Below are 20,906 nucleotides of genomic sequence, written 5' to 3'. Positions count from 1 at the left end.
AGGGTCTTCTAGGAGAAGTGAAATGCCGACTTGGTATCTCACAGTGCTTGCTCAGCCCGCACCATGGCCTGCCCCACAGCCCAGGCCACCCCCTCCCACCCCCACCCCTGCCACTGCCCAAGGCTCCCTCCTTCACAGGTTGGGGACATTCGGCTGCTGAGGTCAGGTCTTTGTTTGAAGGACGGATAATTAATCCCACAAAGTAATCCCAGCACTCTCTGGCAGATTTATGGAGATCGCCTCTGTCCCAGGAACTCTGCCTTATCATCTTTCATTTCCCAGGCAAAGCGAGTGACTTGTTATATCACAGGCCTCACGCCAATAGGAATTTCATTTAGGGGTGTTCTCCAGGTGGAGGGAGATTGATAACGCAGGCCCGGGCAAGAGCCTGTAGCGGTGCTGGGGTCAGGGAGGGAGGGCGCAGGATAGGCACCTTCGTGCCTTCACCTGTTCCCTTGCCAATCTCCAACTTTCTCCCAGTGCCAGGGGCCTGGCTTCAGGGGGCTCACCTGTCACACGCCCCAGGGACCCATATGTCATCCAGTCCAGCCCTCCCAAGTCACAGATGAGAAAACCAAGGCCACAGCAGTGGGGGAGGGATCTGATTCCAGGCTCACTCTTTCAGCTGCTCTGACCTAGGCTCTTCCTCCTCGTTACGTCTGCCCCCTTCCAAGTCCTCTCCTGCTCTGCCCTAAAGCTGCCTCAGGTACAAGAAGCTGTCAAGGTCCATCAATGGGAGGACTGCTCAAAACCTTACAACAGTCCTTGGAGCCTGCCCCCCTAGGAGGCTCTTAGGTAAGGTAGGGAGCAGAGCTTGGCAGACCAGGCACAGAGCTGGTCAACTCAGCAGGGAAAGGGGGCCTGGGAGTGGAGGGCAGGGTAGACACCTCTGGTCTGTTGGCTCTGCTCCTAGTTGCTGGGCAGTGCAGAGGTCCTTGTCCCTTTTTGTAACACAAAGAATTGGGGCTAGTTTGATGATTATTCATGAATGTTTATTATTATGTGAATATCGAATACCTCTCTTATATCAGCTCTGGGGACACAGCCACGAACAAGAGAGAAAATGCTGTTGTCCTCATGGATCTTACAGTCTGGTGAGAAATTCAGAATATAAACTATTGAACAGATGAATGACTAAGATAATTTTAGAGAGTGACAGGGACTTATAAGAAAATAAAACAGGAGGGGGAGGTATGATGGAGAGTGAGCGTCAGCCACTTAGCTGGGGTAGTGGCCTCTTTGATATGGTGACATTTGCGAGGACACTGAACAAAGGTAGAGGAGACAGCCATGCGGAGGTTTGGGGATAAAAGAGTTCTAGGCAGAGGAAACAGTGCATGTAAAGGCCCCGAGACAGCAAATAGCTGGGTATATTTAAGAAAGAGAAAATTGGAAAAAGAGGTTTCATGAGACTCAGGTGTGGGGGGGACTAGAGAACTGGGAGTAGGAAGCGAGGTGAGATAGCTGAGCAGAGACTGGTCATTTAGGGGCTCTCACGCCAGGGTGAGGATTCAGGTTGCTCCATTTGCACTGGGAAGACATTGCAGTGGAGTAACTGGATCTGCGTCAGGCTTTTGAAAGATCTTCTGGGTGGAGAGTGAGCTGGCTAGAGGGCTAGAGGAGAAGCAGGGCAACCAGCTGGAAGGCCTCTGGGGTATCCAGGTGAAAGATAACCTGGAAGGTTCATCATGCGAACCATCTCAGTTGGATCCATCTGTCTGTCCAGCTGCTCACAGCTTTCCCCATACTACCCCAGCTTCCTTGGCAGCCTTTCTCTTTCCGGAGAGCCTGGTCATTGTCCTGAGCACCCCTGGACCTCGCCTGCTGTTCCCTGCCCCAGCTCCTCCCTCCTGCATCTCCCCACACCTCTCAAGACAAAGGTGTCTCATGGGCCAGCCTCAGAGCCACTCTGCGCACATTCCCGCTGCATCCACATTCCTTCATCCCACTCTCAGAGCACGCAGGCAGGCACCCTGGAAGGGAAGAAAGAGTCTGGTCACCACCCAGACAACGGAGGACAGTGTGGCAAGCGTGCAGGACCGCCCTCGCCAACTTGGCAGCCCCTTGTCAACAGGAACTGAGCCTGGTGGAGCTGGCTCCTTCCTGAGGCTCACACCCAGCTCTCGGTAATTAAAGCCATAAGTCATCTTCGGACAGGGGAGCTGCAGGCTGGGGCTGCTGCAGCTGGCAATGCTTGGGGCTTAGTGCTGGGAGGGAGAGTGGGCACATCTGGGCAGAAGTTGGAGGGGGCAGAAGATCAAAGGCTTCCCTCAGTCTGGCCTGGGCGAAAGGGTGTTCAGGGGTCTGAGGAATTGCTCAGTGCCATCGGCGGTGCCAGGGGCTTCTTCCACAAACAAAGGGTTTCCTTCCTCTTTTCCATGGGCACTGAGAGTCTCAGGCTTGTGAAACATCCCCACAGATGCCATCTGTCTCCAGCTGGATCCTTTGCTTCCCCTCCCCTGCAGAAGCATACATTCGCAGAGCTTGGAGTAGGGGGACTACAGGGTGCCCTCCTGTCCCTTCAGCTGTGCTGGGAGCATCCCAGAGAAACAGCCCTCCTGCCAAGGGAGGAGGGGTCTGTAGCCCAGGACAGCTCCTGTGATTGAGAGGATCCCAGGCCAGGTCCTGAGGGTGGTCCAGTGGGAAGTACCCTGAACTCTGACCTTTCTCTTTCAAAAAAGTGGTCAGAGGTCTTGCAGAGATTTTGGTGAGTGACCATACTCCCTGAACAAAAAGGCAAGGACATCTCTCTTTTTCCTGTTTCTTGCTTGCTCAGCAGAAGTTCCTGCCTGTCTGAGCCAAGGGGACGGAAATGTCTCGGGACACCCCTCCCTGTCTGGCTAGACTCACTCAGCAAGCATTCTGAACTCCCACTTGGTGTGGGGCACCGGGCCAGGGCCTGGGGACATGATGAGACATCTGGGGCTGATACTCGAGCTGGAAAGATGAGGGCATTCTGGAAGCCAGGCTGCCAGGATGAACTGGTCACCCACCCACAACCACCATGCATGCGCACCCACACATGCACACGCACACACACACACGCACACGCGCATGCACACACACACATACGTGCACACACACTAGGCCAGGACCCCTGGGGAGACGGGCAGGGGCAGGATCACTGGCAAATGTGAAATATTATTTAGGAAAGTACAGAAACTGACATAAGATAGCCCCAGTGTATTCAGCACCTAGATAACATTTGTTGACATTTGACCATATTTACTCCTGATCATTTTGCTCTTGTTTCAGAAGTGGAACTTGACAGATACTGTTATAAGAACCTTGTCTTTCATTTTTGGTGATCCCAGAAGCTTCGCCTCTGAGAACTGAGTAGGAAAGATTAAGGCATCTAACCCTAATGTCAGCCTCAAAAATGGCCCCCAGCTTGCGTGCGGTCTGTCTTAGGTGATATTAAGGACTCATCAGCTTTGTTCTGTGTGATAATGCGTGTCTGGCCACATTTATGAAATCCATATCAGTGATGTGTATAGTATTTAAGGATGAACTGGACTTTGCTCTGATAACTCCAGTGGTGTCAGGGGTGAGGAAATGAGTTCAAAAGAAGGAAGACTGGCAAAATGCTGATGATTATTGAGTCTGGGTGATGGGTACACAGGGCTTCATTGTGTTCTTCTCTCTGCATTGTTTATCTTTGAAATTCTCCACAGTAGAAAGTTTCTTTTTTTCCCAGTATGATCCCAAAGTTGGGAGGGCACCCACCCCTGGTCTGGAATCCATGTCCAAATGTGTCCTGGACATGCACCCAGGCTTGAGCCAGACTTGAGGTTGACCTGTCTGGTGCCAGCTCTAACTCTTAACTTGCTTTGTGATGTTGGTCAAGTTACTCACCATCTCTGGGCCTCAGTTCCCCAGGAGAGAAGGAGAAGTTTGAACATAATGGGCTCTAACCATCTTCCATTTTCCATCTCTGGCACTGGGCACATCTACCTTGCGTACTCAGGGTCCCCACTGGAGGGCAGTGGGTTTCCACACCATTCCTCAAAACAGCCTTTGCAGAAAGGGTTCTGTGGCCAAATAGGTTGGAAAGACACCTCATCACAACATCATCCTTGTCCTGGCAAATCACAAGCCACATTAACACATTAAAGGCTCTGACAAGACCTGTAGCAGAGATGCCTGTTCAACATTTCCCAAATTTATTTGACTGTAGAACTTTAAAAAGTTGGCCTTTCCTGTACCCCAGGCATCAGAGTTACTGGGGACAACCTGTGGGAAACCACAGCTTTTCAGTTTTCACGGGGGCTCCTTCCATGAAGGATGAATTTCCCATTTTTTTTCATGATGATTCTGACTTATTTTCAGTAGAACACAAGATTTGTTTTCCACATTGTCAAGTGGATTTTGTCCTTAACTAAATCTTTAGTTTTTTCCCTCCAGCCATTCCCTAGTCAGAAACATCTGCTTTGATGTCACACACTGAGTCACTGACCAGATGCTGGAAAACCCTCTGTCATCAGGAAACTGGGTCTGGCACCATCTAGAGCTTTCCTGATGGGGCTTTCTAGACGCAATGTTTCTAGGGAGGTGTAGGACAGAGAACTCAAGCTTTTCTATCAAATACTGAAGGTGCAAATTTTAGCTCAACCACCTACCAGCCATGTGACTTGGGACCAAATTTCTTTTACCTCTCAACCTCAGTTTAGTTCACTGGGCTTCCCTGGTGGCTCAGAGGTTAAAGCGTCTGCCTGCAATGCGGGAGACCCGGGTTCGATTCCTGGGTCAGGAAGATCCCCTGGAGAAGGAAATGGCAGTCCAGTCCAGCACTCTTGCCTGGAAAATCCCATGGAGGGAGGAGCCTGATAGGCTACAGTCCATGGGGTTGCAAGGAGTCGGACACAACTGAGCGACTTCACTCACTCAGTTTAGTAATGGGTGAGGACTAAGCTGCAAAGAATGTGTTGAGTGCCGAGTTTCCTTCCTTCTTCAAAAAAGTTTGCAGCAACTAATATTCACCAGCACTTAGGATGTGTTGAACTAAGTAGATGCGTTCCTGCTTCATCCTCCCAGCAGCTCCGTGAGACAAGTGTTGTTTGTCTCTCAGCAGTGTCCAGCCCTTCTACAGCCTCATGGACTGGAGCCTGCCAGGCTCCTCTGTCCATGGCATTCCCCAGGCAAGAATATTGGAGTGGGCTGCCATTTCCTTCTCCAGGGGATCTTCCCAACCCAGTGTGTTGGCAGGCGGATTCTTTACCACTGAGCCACCAGGGAAGCCAGAGACAAGTATTACCTCTCCTCTTTTACAGCCAAGGAGACCAAAGCCCAGAGAGGGTAGGTAACATGCCCACAGACACACAGCTTCCGAGGAGTTATGCTAAGACTTTAGCCCTGGTCCCAGGCACTATAACATCTGCCCTTTGCACATCTGATCCAGATGAAACAATGCTGATCTTATGAACCTCTTACCTTACCTACCTGGCTCGCATCTATTGGTTCTCAAGTAACCCAGATGGTCTGATGACAGGCCCTGTGCACCCTTGGCTGAATGCTCATAGACAGGCTCCCTGAATCTCCAGGCCCCCAAACCCATCCTCAGGGCCCCCTCTGGGGGTAGGGGCTACTGATTGTGCTGAACTCCAGCACAGGCCCCCTCATCTGCTCCAGCCAGAGCAGCTAGCCCTGGTTTTGGTTGCTTTACACACTGGGATTCTGTGCAAGGTTTTCTCTGATAAAAGGATTTTCTGCTAAAACAAGGAAATTTGAAAACCACTACCATAGAAAGGAGAAGGAAATGGCGACCCACTCCAGCATTCTTGCCTGGAGAATCCCAGGGACAGAGGAGCCCAGTGGGCTACAGTCCATGGGGTCTCAAAGAGTCAGACACGACTGAGTGACTAACACACCATAGAAAAGCCCCCTCTTTTTTAAACAGGGGAGGACTCTGACACCCAGAGAGGTGTAGTAACTTGCCCGGGCTCTCCAGCTGTCCTCCTGAGCCCCAGAGAGAGCTCTGTCCTCTCTTCAGGACTCAGCGGGGATCAGATTGAGGGGGACTTCTCAGCCCTCAGGGAGCCCCTCAAGGTCAGTAGTCTGGGCCAGTTCTGCCAGCTGGTGGCCAGTTTCTATGAAGATAACTGTGTCTGAGACTGGCTCCCTGAACCTCGTCCGACCACATCTATTTCTGGACTGCGGAGCCCTGACGGAGCACAATTTGATTCATAAATTACCCAGCTCAAGATGTGTGTGTGTGATGGGCTCTCCTTCCCAGATTTGAAAGTCATTCATTCCGGAACGTGAGGAACTTGGGGTGGAAGTCGGGGGCAGCTGTGGGGTCAGCACTCAAGGAGGGAAAGCAGCAGGAGAGCTGGGGGTCGGGGGTGGGAATCAGGGAGCCTTGCTCCTTGTTCTCCATCTCATTGAGTCCTCCCCCCAACCCTAGGAGGCACCTTCAATTATCATCATCCCTGTTTGGCAGATGAGGAAACAAGCTCACAGAGGTGAGGTCACTTGCCTGCAAAGTCCCATGGCTGGAAGTAGCAGAGTTTAGATTCGAACTCAGGGCTTTCTGATGCTGAAGTTTTTTACTGTCATGATGATGACAAGACAAGGAACTGAACCAACGGCATTTAGAGGAAGAGGTTAGAGCCTGGGAAACAGGATCGAAAGGGGATTTCAGGAGTGCCAAGCCTCGTCTTCCCACCAAGTTCAGTGTGCACCAACAGCTGGCGTTGCCCCCCACCCTGCCTTCTTCACCATGGTCTTTCCCACCTAATGTCTTCTTCCAGTTCCAGGCACTGCTTACTTCCACCTGCCCCAGGCATGGGGTTCACTATCCTTCACACATACCCGACGTAGGCTCAGCACTTTACAGTTTGTAAAGCATTTTCTGGTCCCTTATTCCACTGAACCTCCAAATAGCCAAGTGAGTAGGATAGGTATTTTTACCCCCAGTGGGGAAACTGAGGCTCAGAGAGGCGCACAAGCCCGTAAGTGTGCATCCAGTCAGGTCCTTTATGAGTTCTTCCGTCAGCTTTGTTATACATAAACTTTCCTTCCCCTGGGGGTGACCAGGGGGAGCTGGTGGGCTCCCCGGGGACATCGCGCATCACCCCCTCGCCCTATGCCTCGGGCAGGGAGGCCTTGTAGTGCGGCACACTGGCCCGGTCCCCTCGGCCTGCTTTTCCCTTGTCTCAGTGCTGGATCCGTGCAGAGGTGCTGGAGGAGGGGGTGCCGGCTTCGTCAGGATGACAGACAGCACACAGCCCGCTCCGTGCCTCCTTCTCCTTGGGCATCTGATCAGTGTCCTCTTTGTTTTCTTAAGTGTCTCCCCTCCTCCTTCCCCCCAACACTCCTCCTCTGGGACAAGGCCTTTCAGATCATCAAATATCAAACGCTTCTTATGCGAGGGCTGAGATGGCTTTATCGGAGCCCGTAAATCTCCCAGAGCCCTGACGCTCTGTGGAGTGCCAGGCCCCAGGTGAATTATGTAGGCTGGTCCAGCAGCAGGCAGCACACAGCTGAAGGACCCAGCACAGCTCAGTGCCCACCCTTGGCCCAAGGAGAGGCTCCAACTGAGGGTGGGCTTGGGTGTTCTGGGGCCACTTGCCCCAGATCCTGGAGGTAACACCTCCAGGCAAGTGAGCAGGTGAGTCCTTGAGGGACTCTCAGCCACTTTTTCCCTTCTCTTCACCTTGTTCATCTCCTGGCCAGTCTCTGGCCCCCAGAGCCCAGGGAGTGTGAGCCCCACCTCGGAGAAACTATGACAGTTAGGAGGGCCACTTGAGATCCAAAAGACCCAAGTTCTAATGCCAACATTGTCTTTAAGTAATCAGGTGTCCTTAAACATATCACTTCCCTAACTGAGCCTCGGTTAACTCATCTGAAAGCAGTGCTGGCCTTGTGGGAGAATCCAGTAAACTCAGAAGTGCTCTGCCAGTGGGCAGAAGCAGGCATCTTCCCTGTAGTGGGTAGCCTGGTGTGTGAACTAAGCCTCCAGGCTCCAGAGTCAGACCTGAAGCCTGGTCCTGCCACTTACCAGAGGTGTGACTTCAGGAAATCACTTAATTTCTCTGTGCCTGGATTTTCTCACCTGTAAAATGGGAATAGTGACGATGATGATGCCACCACAACCTGGCAGATGGAATTTCTATGACGGGTAATTGACCGATACATGGGAAGTGCTCAGAATAAATGGCCCTGGCTATTGCTCCTCCTCTCACTATCACCCAGTCCATGCATCACCAGCAGGCCTTCCTGCCTCCAGGGCCTCCCCACTGCTGTGGACAAAAATCCAAGCTACTTACCTCCTGACATCAGCCACTCCTGACAATGTTTTGTGTGAACTCAGCTCTTCCCACTGGCTCCTGCCTTGGGAAGTGGTTGTCCCCTCCAGCCCTTTGCTCAGAATGCCCTCTCCCTCTCCACACTGACCCAAACCCAGCCCTTCAAGGCCTGGCAGAGGAGCCCCCCTGCACTAGGCCCCATGAGCTTTCTCGTCTAGATCGGGTGCCATTTGGGCCCAGAGACCTTATCTTCTTCTACTCAGCCCCTCCAGTGTCTTGCAAACTCCTCTTTAAGTAAAGCCCTTATTTCATTTGGTAACAGTAACCATGGTGGGAAAGGTCCCTGTCCTCAGGGAGGTTAAATTCAGCAAGTTATCATCAGTCACGGTGGTAACCTAGGCAGAGGAAGGGTTACTCATTAAAGTGAATTCATTTCCAGATCATCCCATGATGAGCACCAACTTAGACACACATCATCAGACACTGGGGAATTTGGGTAGCAAATATGCATAACATAAAATTTATCATTTGTAAGTGGCATTACACACACTCACAATGTTGTGCAACCATCACCACTATCTAGTTCCAGAACTTTGGGGAGTTTTCTTTAAAGGTACTTGTATTAATTCTTTTTACAAATATAATTCACATAAATCAACAAGGAAAAGCTGAAATGGCTCTAGAGCAATGGTTCTCAAGCAGGAGCCATTTTAGCCCATTGAACCCCCATCCTGGGGAATGTTCAGCAACAGTCTGAAGATTTATTGATTGTCACTACTGGGAAAAGGGGTGCTACTTGTTTCTAGTGGCCAAAGGGTAAGGGAGCTTCTAACCATCCACAATGCACAGAGCAGTCTCCCACAGTAGAGAATTATCCAGCCCAATGTCATGGGCGCTAAGGTTAAGAAACACTGTTCTCGTATCACTACTCAAAGATCATTTTTGTTAACATTTTGTCAACATTTCATTTCATTCCTTTCTCTCTCTCTCTCTTTATATATACATATATATATTTAAACAACAACAAGAATGTGTACTGTGAACTATGCTATTTTGTACCTCCTTTGCAAGGGTGAAACGTCTCAAACATCTGTCTTTTTAAGTAACAAACTTCTCTTCTCAACATTATTTAGTGGCTGACCAAATTTCATATTGTAACGTAGTTAATCCCTATTGTTAGACATCTAGGTTGTTGCCTGTTTTCTTTATTTTTTTATTGTTTTAATTGAAATGTAGTTGATTTATAATATATTAATTTCAAATACGAAACATAGTGAGTATTAATTTTACTGATGAGACTCCATTAAAAGTTATTACAAGATATTAGCTGTTATTCCCTGTGCTATTTAGTATGTCCTTGTTGCTTATCTGTTTTATACATAGTAATTTGTATCTCAATCCTGTGCCCTACCTTGCTCCCCCTTTTCTTTTTTTTTTTTTTTACTTTATTTTACTTTACTTTACTGTATTGGTTTTGCCATACATCAACATGAATCCGCCATGGTGAAAGTTCTGGGAGCTGTGCCAGTGGGCACGTCCATTGTTATTCCCTCTGGAGAAGTTTATCTGGTCGCAGAGTAGAGGTTTTTCGGGAAATCAGAAGGTTCTGATGGCAGCCCTGGCTCCTGGAGACATCTTATCAATCCCCATTAAAGTGTCCTCAGAGGACCAGGGTCGCCTGTCCCTGTAGACAGGGCGCCGGGTACTTCCATCTGTGAGAGGGGTCTGGTGTGACCCTTTGCAACCCTGACATAATAGGCTTTACTGTCCTTGGCTGATCAGGTTAATGTTTCATAATTTGGAGCCAGTTATGAGCAAATTAGTCAGAGTCCAGTTTGTGGTCTTATTGGGAGAGGTGACCATTTGTTGGTGTAGTTGAGTTTGATGAAAACCGTCGTTCTGTGAAACGCCGACAAGACAAGCAGACTGCAATCCCCACCTGCTTGTGGGGCTCGGAGGTCATCTTTCCCCAACTGGCCGATAATAAGTGTAATTAACAAGACGCACTCAGCTCAAACATGTCACTGTGGGTGCATCGGGAGAGTGCGATCGCCCCAGCTGGAAATGCTAATTGGCTGCCCCCTCCCCATGACCCTACTGCAGTTATGATCTCTGTGAGTGTGACATTGTAAGTCACCCCTGTATCATTCTGTCCTGCAGCCTTTTACACCAGCTTCAGAATGGCACCCCAACACCCCTGCTGAAGCCCACACATCATTCAAAAGCCTTTGTTGAGCACCTATGTATGTCACCCGGGCACTTGAAGAAACTGGTCCCTGCCCTCCTGGGGCTTATATTCCAATGTGGGAGACAGACAATAACCAAACACATAAACAGATGAAAAGAGAAGTTCAAAAAGTAGAAGTGCTTGGAAAGAAACAAAGCAGGATAACGGAGAAGAGGGTGATGAAGGTGAGAGTAGGATGGTGGAGTGACTAGAGAGTGCTTCTTCGAGGCCCCCTCAAAGGTGAACCTGTGAACTGAGGCTGGATTGCAGACAAGACACCTGCGAAGATCTGCAGGGCGAGCGTTCCAGGCAGCCTCAGGGAGAGCTTTGGAGAAGGGGGTAGGCCTCATCTACCTTCACGGTCCTTGGGGCAGGGGCATGCAGCAAGCTCTTAGCTTGCGTCTCCTGTGATTGAAAGCCGAGGTAACCCACACCACTGGTTGCCATATGTTGGACACAGAGCTGTTGAATGCAGCCCAGCCCAGGTGCCACCCGGGCCTCAACTCGGCCCCTTTTGTCAGCAGGCAGCTAAGTAACAATTTTTAATTCATAAGATACCTTGCCCAAAGCCCATATCTCAGACTCACTCCCAGTTTGCATAATGCAGTGATATAGTTCTGTGCCAGTCAGAACTGTACAGCTCCACTCGACAGTGATGGGCCTGCTGGCCAGCTTGTCCCATTGGCCCAGGTGATATAGGCAGCACACAGGCAGCTGTTTAGTAGGCTGTCCTTGGCTGCGGACAAGGGGGAAGGGAAATCCAGGGGCCTCTGGGTGGGACATGAACTCTAGCTTAGTGAGAGCTGAGGTTAATTCCTTGTTCACCCCTCACTGTGATCTAGGACCAGTTATTCCCTATGCCTTAATTTTTCATTGGGAAAAGGGGGATAATTGTACCTATGTCTTGGGAGTTTTGTGAATATCAAAATATATATTATGAATACATACACATACAATATACTTTGCACAGTGCCAGGCACAGTATATGTTGGCTTTTATGGAGAGAACCTCTCCTGGCACATTCTGCATAAGATGGGCCATGGTTGGGGCTAACTTGGTCTATTCAGAAAACAGTCATAGTAGGGAAAGAAGGAACAGAAACCGGGACAGGTGCCACAATAGGTCCTGTACATACATGATCACACCTGATCCTTACACAACCCTGTGAGGTGGGAGCTGTTATGCACACTTTATTGATGAGGGATTTGGCTCAAGGGAATTCACAATTTGCAGGGGGTCTCACAGCTAGTAACCGGCAGATCTGTTGTTGGCACCTAGATCTCTTTTGCATGCTGCGAGCTCACACACAGAAGGCAGTCTTCACTCAGGTGTTGACGTAACAGGCTCCAGGCAGAGACCACAGCTGAAGGAGGGGCCACTGGGGGTAGGGGCCTCACACCCCAGTTCCGCTCACTTCCCTGGGAGGGCCGGGTGACAGAGTCAGAAGCCAGGTGAGGGGTCAGGCTCCCACTGGTCCCCTCATCCATTTAGGGACTAGTGTTTGAGTGGACTGATAGAAGACCACTGGGCCCAAAAGACCAGCTAGATCATGAGTGCCTCATATGCATGGCCTTTTTCTTTTTTTTTTTCAACTTCATGCCCAGCACGGGCCCGACCCAGAGCATACTCCACCTGGTGTGTGCTCACTGACCCTTCCTAATCCCTGCAGAGGGGACAAGAAACTTCAGGCCATCCAACAGATAGGTAATGAGCACCGTTCTGGGTACCATGGACAGAAGCATGAAACCCTACCCTTTACCCCCGAGGCTACACTGAGTCTCTGGATGTGAGGACCAGGGAGGCCCCACAGCACAGGGCTGTTCCGAGGGTGCCAGCCCAGCTCCGGGACTCAGGGGGGTGAGAGAGGACACAGCCTTCAGGGCTGGCTTCCTGAAGCCGGTGACATTGGTAGTGGATCTTAAGAACAGACAGGACCAAGGTGGGTGCTGTTGGTTTTCCTTATAACTCAGAGGGCAGCAAGCGTGCTTGCTATCAGCCCAGCGGAGCAGACAAAGCAATTGAAAGTCATCAGCCTGTGTTCCCACACGCGCCATCAGCCACTCACTAAACTGCTTCTCGCCCAGACCTAGCTCCGCCGAGGGTCAAGACGCTGCCAGCGAGATAACAAGGGGACAAGATGTGGGAGTGATGAGATCTGGCAGGGGCCAGGAGGAGGGGTCCCCAGGGAAGGGGAGAGCTTGCCAGCCTTGAAGGAGCAAGGAGGTAGAAGGTGAGCTCCCGACAGCCCAAAGAGAGCTGCCCTCCTGCCCTCCAAGCCTGACCCTGTACCCCCACTTGTTCTCCCTCCAAGCCAGTTTCCCTCTCCCTCTGCCTTTGACCATCTATGAAACAGAAGCCCTTTGCTTAACTCTGCTGCGCCCTCTAGCCGTCAGTCCACCTCCTTGCGTTTCACACCAAGCTCCAGGCAGCAGCATCTGTACTCACGGTCCCCAGGTCTGTGCCCCACTCAGCACAGTCTGACCTCCGGGTGCATCTGAGGACCAAGCAGGAGACCTTCACTGGATCTTCCCTCTCCTGAGCCTGTCTCTCAGAGTGTTTGACCCTGATAGCCACCTCTTTCTCAGAGCTTCCCTTCTTCTGCCTCTGGGCGTCTGGCTCTATACTGCTTTCTCATCTGCCTGCCTGACCATTGCATTGCTCATCTCCATTTTCCCGCGCATTCTCACTGGAGCCATAGGTCTCCTTAAAGGCAGGCTTGCCAGTGCCTTATGTATATTATCACCGGTGCGCTGGCAACCCCAGCCTTCCCACTCCAGTCCCCAGTTAGCCCTCCCTTCCAGTTCCTGGAGCAGCAGACCCCAACCTCTTCTGGGGACACCAAGGACTGGTTTCATGGAAGACAGCTTTTCCAGGGACCAGAGTGGTGGTTTCGTGATGGTTCGAGTGCATCACATTTACTATGCACTTTGCTTCCATTATTATTACATCAGCTCCACCTCAGGTCATCGGGCATTAGATCCTGGAGGTTGGGAACCCCTGTCCTGGAGGCCATCACCACATGGACATTCTGCTACTATGTAAAACTCTGTCATTTTATGAGGAATTTATCTAGAACTTTCCAGAATGTATAGTTTTTTTTTTTAACTTGAACTCCCTCTTGAGAAAAAAAGCAGCTTCTTTGACCCCCTCATTCTATGAAGGAGGACAATATCTTACTTGTCTCACCCTGTTCCTTGTGCCTTAGCCCAGGGCCAGGTGTAGAGTGGGTGCAGGATGAATGGCTGCAAGGAGAAAAAGAGAGACATAAATCTCAGTCCAGGCCAGCCACTCACCAGCCATGTGACCTTGGACAAGTTATTTAACGTCTCTGAGCCTGCTTCCTCATACGTACGTGGGATATCTTCTTCTAAAGTTATTGTGAAGAGGGAGTCATATAATTGTGCAGACAGCTTAGCTCAGTGCCTGGCATAGGGAAGGGTTCAATAAATTGTAGCCAATATTTTTTTTTTAATAAATAGGGGAAAGAGGGCTGTGACTCGCCTTCAGCAGCCTTATGTGCTTTTGTGCACTTGATTCACATCTTCTCAACACCTCTCTTGCAAATCAGAAGAGGTCTTAATGCCTGAAGCTCCTAGAGGGAGATGGTTGTCCCAGGAGAACCAGCAGGGCCAGCAATGACCTGCTTCTTCTCTTGTATAAATGCTTTAAGCCACCTGTTCCTGAAGCCTTAGGGTTCTCAAGGTGCAGCCCCACTCCCCACAAGTTCCCCTCCCCTACGAGGTATATCCCCACACACCTAGGACAGCACCTGTCAACCCAGGGGGACCAGCTGCCCTTCTGCTCAGCAGTGGGGGCTGAACAGATGAAAGGCATCGCCCATGAGCCAGCCCCCCCCCAGCCCCCTGGTCCCCATGGGACTTGGGTGAAAAATGTCTGGGAGACCAGAGCACTGACAGGGTAGTGTCAGTTTCCAGAATAACAAAGAAACTCATGTGTATGGTTGCCAAGCCCACGCCACCCTCTGTCCTGCCCAGGGAGGAAGGATTATGGGAGAAGAGCAGTAAGGGAGGGAAGCAAGGAAGTGAGGGCCCACCTCAAGCCTGGAACCCTGAAGGCAATGCGCTCTAGACCTGAGGGTTTTGTTCTCAGACTTAGCCTCAAATCTGCCACCTTGTATTAATACATCTGAGCCCTGGGTCGTGAGACTCTGCTGGTAAGAGAATGTGTTGGCTTCAGTGCTACCACTGGGCACAAGCTCTAGGCAAAGGCTCCTGGGTGGGGTGGGTGAAGGAGATGTCCACGGTGGTATCTTGGTGCAGGACACGTGGCCAACATTTATTGAGAGCTTCCTATGTGCCAGACACTGTATTAACTCATTAAATCCTCACAGTAACACTCCCCATTACCTCCATTTTACAGACTAGGGAACTGAGGGCCAGATAGGTTAAAGAACTTGATCAGGGTCAGCCAGTTAGCATGCAGCAGAGCATGATGGGAACCCAGATAGCTTGCCTCCACAGGGCACAGCTGTTTCTCTGCTCCACTTAGCTTTCATTCAGGGACCTTAGCTTCGCAAGTGCGTATACACTCAGTAGTGTGGTTGTGTCCTGATTGTGAATCTTTTGTGTGAGACTGAAGGTATGAACCTTGCCTGCCTTTCTCTGCTGATTCTCTAGCATTTCACACAGTCGGTGCTCAATATGAACTTGGATGAATGAGTGATCTGATTGATCCATCAGTCTTCGAATGAGACCTGCCCTGCTTGGGGTATGGGACTCACCTCCTGTTCCAGCCCAAGCCCAGCATCCCAGTGAGTGCTGGTGTTACCATGGTGACAGGAGGATCATCAGAGCCAGTGACGCGCTTAGGTGGTCTTGTCAGCTCCCAGGGTATAACCCTTTCTGATTGTTGGTCCTGGCAGTTAGACACTCACACTTTATAGGAAACTGATAGGTGAATCCTACACAGATGGATGTGCGAAAAATAATGTGTGTGTGTGTGTGTGTGTCTGTGTGTGTGTGTGTGTGTGTTGGGGGAGGGTCCCTGAGTTTGAATTTGTACCAGTTGAGGGATATTTGCCTGCACGTTGGTTGGAGAAGGGGTTATTTTATGTGCTGGGGGAAGACTCTGAGTTGGGGATGGGCAGACTCTGAGTTGGGGATGGGCAGCGTGGCAATGGGCAGGACAAAGGTGCTGAGTGGGGGACCCAACTAAGTGAGCCAGGAGAGAGAACCAAACAGAAAGGCAGAGCTCGTCATTCAACAAGGGGCTTCTGGTTTCTAAATGATTTATAGAAAAAATCTTGCAAAGATAAAAGTTGAATCACACTTAAACATTGATAGCTTCCTTTATTGAGGAGAATAAATTTATATGAAAATCTGGAATGATGGGATGCTGGACAGAGAACCTGGGGAGGCGGGGTCCATGAATATGTGTGTGATGGGGAAGTGGCTATGGGAGGCAGGAGCCTGGAGGTCTTGCCTCAGGGCAGCCCTCCAGCTCGGCATTTATGGGCTCTGAGAATCCACCCCCTGAAGCACCTTGCGCTGTCCACACTCCAGCCCCCTCAGCACTGATCACCCTGTCATGGGAATGTCTGGTTGAGGGCTATACATTCCCCATTGGAAGGTGTCCCCGGTACATTGTAGGAGCTCAGTAATTGTTTGTCGAGTGGATTAGCTAATGATGAGCAGATGAAAGCACACGTCCTCTTGTTTCCCCAACAGCAGAATTCCTAGCTTAAAAAACTCCTTTGTATCCATGCATTTATATGCCTCCTTGCAATCCTGTCCTTCCCGCTCCATGAAGGTAGTCATACAAAAGCCCTCAGGAGGGTACCCAGGCTGCAGGACAAAGCCTTGGGCAAGGTGAAGCCTAGGGGGATGTCCCCTCCCTGGCCTGACCCAGGTCAGAGTCTCCAAAGCCTACAGTCTGAGAATGATGAGACCCAAATGGGTTCCTCCGTCGGCAGCCTCTGCAGTAGCCTAGGAGGATGGGCTGGGAGTGGGCCGCCTTGCTGACCAGCATGGGCCAGCTGAGAACAGCCCCTGCCTCAGTCTAAAGTTAGAGAAGGATGTTGTCTCCCCTCTTCTTTCCCCCTAGTTAATCCAAGAGAGGTCTGAGGTCCTACTGTGTACAGATCCCTTCGAGCTGGGGAAGGGACCTAGTGGGGAGATACAGCAGCCTCCACAGGCCGTCCTGGCGTCCACCTTGTGTACTGGGGGCTTGGATGTTAGTTCCTACATATGGAATCAGTGTCATCCACCCCTTCCCCAGTTCTGCCTGTCTTTCCAGTTCCAGCTCAGCCATTTATTAAGTACTTCTTTTGTGCCAGGAACAGTTCCAAGTCTGTAGACATGTATTTTTTTTTCTTTTTTACATTAATTTAGTTCTCACAACCCTATGAGATAGATCCATTATTATCCTAATTTTACAAATGAGACCAAGGTACAGAGTGGTTAGGTAAGTGGCCCAAGCTCACACAGCTAGCCAGTGGTGTGGTGTAGGGAATTAGTGGCACCTCCTCCATGAAGCTTTCCTTCTTTAACCCTTCCCCTGTGTGAACAGCCTCTTCCTGCAGCAGGAACATCATTCAACAAGGGCTACTGGTTTGTGCATGATTTATAGAAAGGAGATACTGATTGTTGTGGATGTCAAAGCTCTCTGACAAGGCCATAAGTGCTTCAGCATCAGAGTTCCTGGCAGAGTGACCTCTGTGTCCCCCACAGTGCCAAGCACTGGGCCTGGCCATGGGATGGCCTGTCCAAAGGACTGCTGAAAATGTGAATGAATGGCAGTGAGTATTTGAATGAACCAACACACTGGTTAATGAGGAAGAGAAAGTAGTGGAATTGGGAGTTTCAGTGGCACCCCACTCCAGGACTCTTGCCTGGAAAATCCCACGGACCAGAGGAGCCTGGTGTGCTGCAGTCCCTGAGGTTGCTAAGAGTCGGACACGACTGAGCGACTTCACTTTCACTTTTCACTTACATGTATTGGAGAAGGAAATGGCAACCCACTCCCATGTTCTTGCCTGGAGAATCCCAGGGACAGGGGAGCCTGGTGGGCTGCCGTCTGTGGGGTCGCACAGAGTCGGACACGACTGAAGCGACTTAGCAGCAGCAGCAGGAGCAGTGAACTCACAGGCTGATGGGAAGGGCACAAGGGCAGGTGGGGGCTCAGGTGAGCTGGGAGCAGCCGTCCTTCAGAAACTTGCTTACATCTGTGCACCCAGCACTGGCTGGGTACCTTGAAGAACAGCCTTGAAAGCCTCCCACCTTCAGGGGGCTTTTAGGCTGGATGGAAAGAGCCCAGTTACACACAGGAAGCACCTGGGGCACAAACAGAGCAGTGGCTGCAGCCTGTGGGGCTGGAGGGTCAGTAAGAGCGATTAGGACCATCTTCCTGGAGGAGAGGGAGGAGGGGCTGACACTGGGCGGGAGGACAGGAGGTCAGACCAAGAGATAAGGCGGATGATGAAAGACAAGAGGTAGGATTGGATTTGAGGACCCTGCAGAAACCACTGTGAGGGCTGGAGTGCCTGCAGCGGAGCACAAAAGAAAGTTGGTGGGAAAGAGTAGGGCAAGGGTACATTTGAGCCGGTGCCATTTATGTGTGATTTTTGCGAGTACTTTAAAGGTGTATTTTAAATTTTAATAAATACTTAAAACTTAAAATTGAAATTTGTTTTTAACTTACATTTATCATAAAAGGAAACTTTATATCACTGCCTTACAGAAAATTAGAGTAAAATAGAATAGATTAGAAAGAACAGAATAGAATAGGGAATGATCCTAAAAATGAGCACAAGGAAACAAAACAAGGTTACTGCCTTTTCACAGGGGCTGCTGTAACAAATCCATAGCCTGGGTGGCTTATCAACCATAGGAATTTATTTCTCACCGTTCTGGAGGCTAGAAGCCTGAGATCAGGGTGCCAGCACAGCCAGGCGAGCCCCCGCCTCCTGGGTCACATGGCACCCTTCTGCTAAATCCTCATATAGGAAGGGACAGGGGAGCTCACCAGGGCCTCTTTTTAAAAGCATGAATCCCGTGCAGGATGGTTTCACCCTCATGACCTAAGCCCAGAAGCCCCACCTGCTCACTGCACCTACTACCATCATCTTTGGATACACAAGTATTTAGCCGTAGCAGTAATGACTCATTGCAGATCCTGAAGCCTGTTCTCTCTCTGTTAAAGAGGAAAAGAAGCAAATGTTAGGGAGGGTGTTGAAGACATATAAGCACCAAGTCAAGACTTTCTCCTCGACTCAGTCAGAGGGCCTCGAGGAAGACGGAACAGGCAGAATGTTCTCATCCTGTGATTCAGTGTCGTCTGCTGCCTGGGCCATGTGCTCTGTGTATCCCAGGGTTCTTTTCATTGCTCCTGGAACCGGCATCCACTTTAAGTTACTGATTAGTCCTTAATGCCCAGAGAGGAACCCCGGCGCCAGCCCCCTGTCCGCCTGCCCTGGGCCCCAGTCACACCCTGAATTCTTCTCTCTCGCAGGGAATACCAACAGCATCTTTGCCCTGGACTACATCAGTGGGGCACTGACCTTGAATGGCCTGCTGGACCGGGAGAACCCCCTGTATAGCCATGGCTTCATCCTGACCGTGAAGGTGAGAGCCGGACACCTCTATCCTGGGTAGAGGGGATGCCCATGCCTTGGTGCCAGCCTCCAGCGGTGCCCAAGGTGGAGGCTCCAGGAGGCACATCACTGCTGTTCCCATACCTTGCACTGATGCCCGGGGCTTGTGCCCAGGGCCCCTGTCAGGAAGGACCAGCACTTGTCACACGTGGGCCTTGTCAGGGACCCTGCTGGCCATCTCAGAGCCCTTACTGACGACCACAGAGAACTGTGGCATTCATCCCCATCTCAGGGGATGAGGAGGCCCGGAGTGGGTGCCCATCCTCTTGTCCTTTCTGTTACCCCGTGATTGCAAGTTCTCTTATAGCCAACTTGGATTCTTAGAGTTACCCCATTTCTGGGATTTTCCCCTGTTTCTAATTTTCATGGCTTCCCTGGGGGCTATTAGCTGGTTAGGAAAGAGCAATGCAGAAGAGAGAGGCCAAAGCAGCGGTGGTCCCCACCCCAGAAGGTATGACAGACTCACAGCCCCCCACCTCCTGTAGCCCCCTGCTACTCATGGTTGGTTTTAATTAAAATCAATGACTTGCTGAGGCATTCCCTGGGAAACCCATTTAGGGTGCGGATGCTGCCTGGGCCACAGGCATCCTCCCCAGCCCCAGACTTCGATGTAGAGAGGGGGTGATACAAGGACAGAGGAGAGGGGCTCTGGGAAGAAGGCCCTTCTCTGGCATGGGAAGGATAGTGCGCCCACCCTGGCCTCTCACTGTTCTCCTTGGCTTTGAGAAGGCCTGTGGCAGCGATGGATTGATTAGCTCCAGCTCTCCCCCTGGCTCTGTCCTATCTTCCCGCTGTCCACATGTGGGCCAGTGGGGGAGGGCCAGCTAACACAGCCTTTCCCCATCCAATTCCAAGCCCCAGGGCGCCTCTCAGCCTCCTCTCCTGTCTGTCCCCTTCTTCCAGAGGCAGGCAGCTCCAGTGTGAGAGAGCTGCTCCACAGTCCCAGTAACACCACCAACTCATCTGTGGGACCCTGAGCTCAGCTTTTCCATCTTTCTCTAAAATATAGTGTAGAGCTTCCCCACTTGGCTGTGAATCCCAGTCCTCTGGGAAGCTAGTAAGAGTTACCTAGTCCTGAGCGTCTCACCCAGAGATTCTGATTCAGAAGGTCTGGGAATGGCTACTTGGTGGCCCAGGGACTCTGGTCCAGAGACGGGGTGCCCAGGTGTCTGAGTCCAGCTAGGACCCTCACAGTGCCTGCACAGTGTTCAGTCTACAGCAGGTGCTGAATTAAGTCTTGATTATCTGCTAGCACAAATGTTCTCAGCCTGTTTCATCATTTGCCAAATGAATAATTTGGCATCATTTTCATCCCTTTACCTCCAGATGAACCCTGAAATCTGTCTTGTCCTCTTCACCCCACCTCAACCCACTGCCTGAGTTTGACACCTACTCTGGCTGTGTGTCCTTGTATAAGTCACTTAACCTCTCTGAGTTTCAGTTTCCCCATAGTGACAGGAATCAGTAAAATAGAGATGCTAATGGTAGAATCTTCTTCCTGGGGTTATGGTGTGGATGAGATGGGATAATTCACATAAAGTGCAGTGCCCAGCACTGAAAAAGCCCGAATGAATGACATCTCTTATTGTGATCATGGCTACCTTCATCCCTGGCATGTTTATTCTTCTGCAGGGCACAGAGCTGAATGATGACCGCACCCCATCTGACGCCACAGTGACCACAACCTTCAACATCCTGGTGATTGACATCAATGACAACGCCCCAGAGTTCAACAGCTCTGAGTACAGCGTGGCCATCACTGAGCTGGCACAGGTCGGCTTTGCTCTCCCCCTCTTCATCCAGGTGGTAGACAAGGACGAGG

The 20,906-nt window shown here is 50.8% G+C and overlaps 1 protein-coding gene across 1 annotated transcript in view; it reads left to right on the top strand.

Moving 5' to 3' along the window:
- The window catches only part of CDH23 (cadherin related 23), a 388,322-nt gene that overhangs the window by 160,445 nt on the left and 206,971 nt on the right, over window positions 1-20,906 (top strand). The window contains exons 9-10 of the mRNA XM_068981694.1: window positions 18,943-19,055; window positions 20,717-20,905. Coding sequence (XP_068837795.1) covers window positions 18,943-19,055; window positions 20,717-20,905 — 302 coding nt within the window. The remainder of the gene's footprint in view (window positions 1-18,942; window positions 19,056-20,716; window position 20,906) is intronic.

The sequence above is a fragment of the Capricornis sumatraensis genome, chromosome 10 (genome assembly GCF_032405125.1).
Source record: "Capricornis sumatraensis isolate serow.1 chromosome 10, serow.2, whole genome shotgun sequence".
NCBI classification, from domain to species: Eukaryota; Metazoa; Chordata; class Mammalia; order Artiodactyla; family Bovidae; genus Capricornis; species Capricornis sumatraensis.
This window is presented reverse-complemented; position numbering and strand designations above follow the sequence as displayed.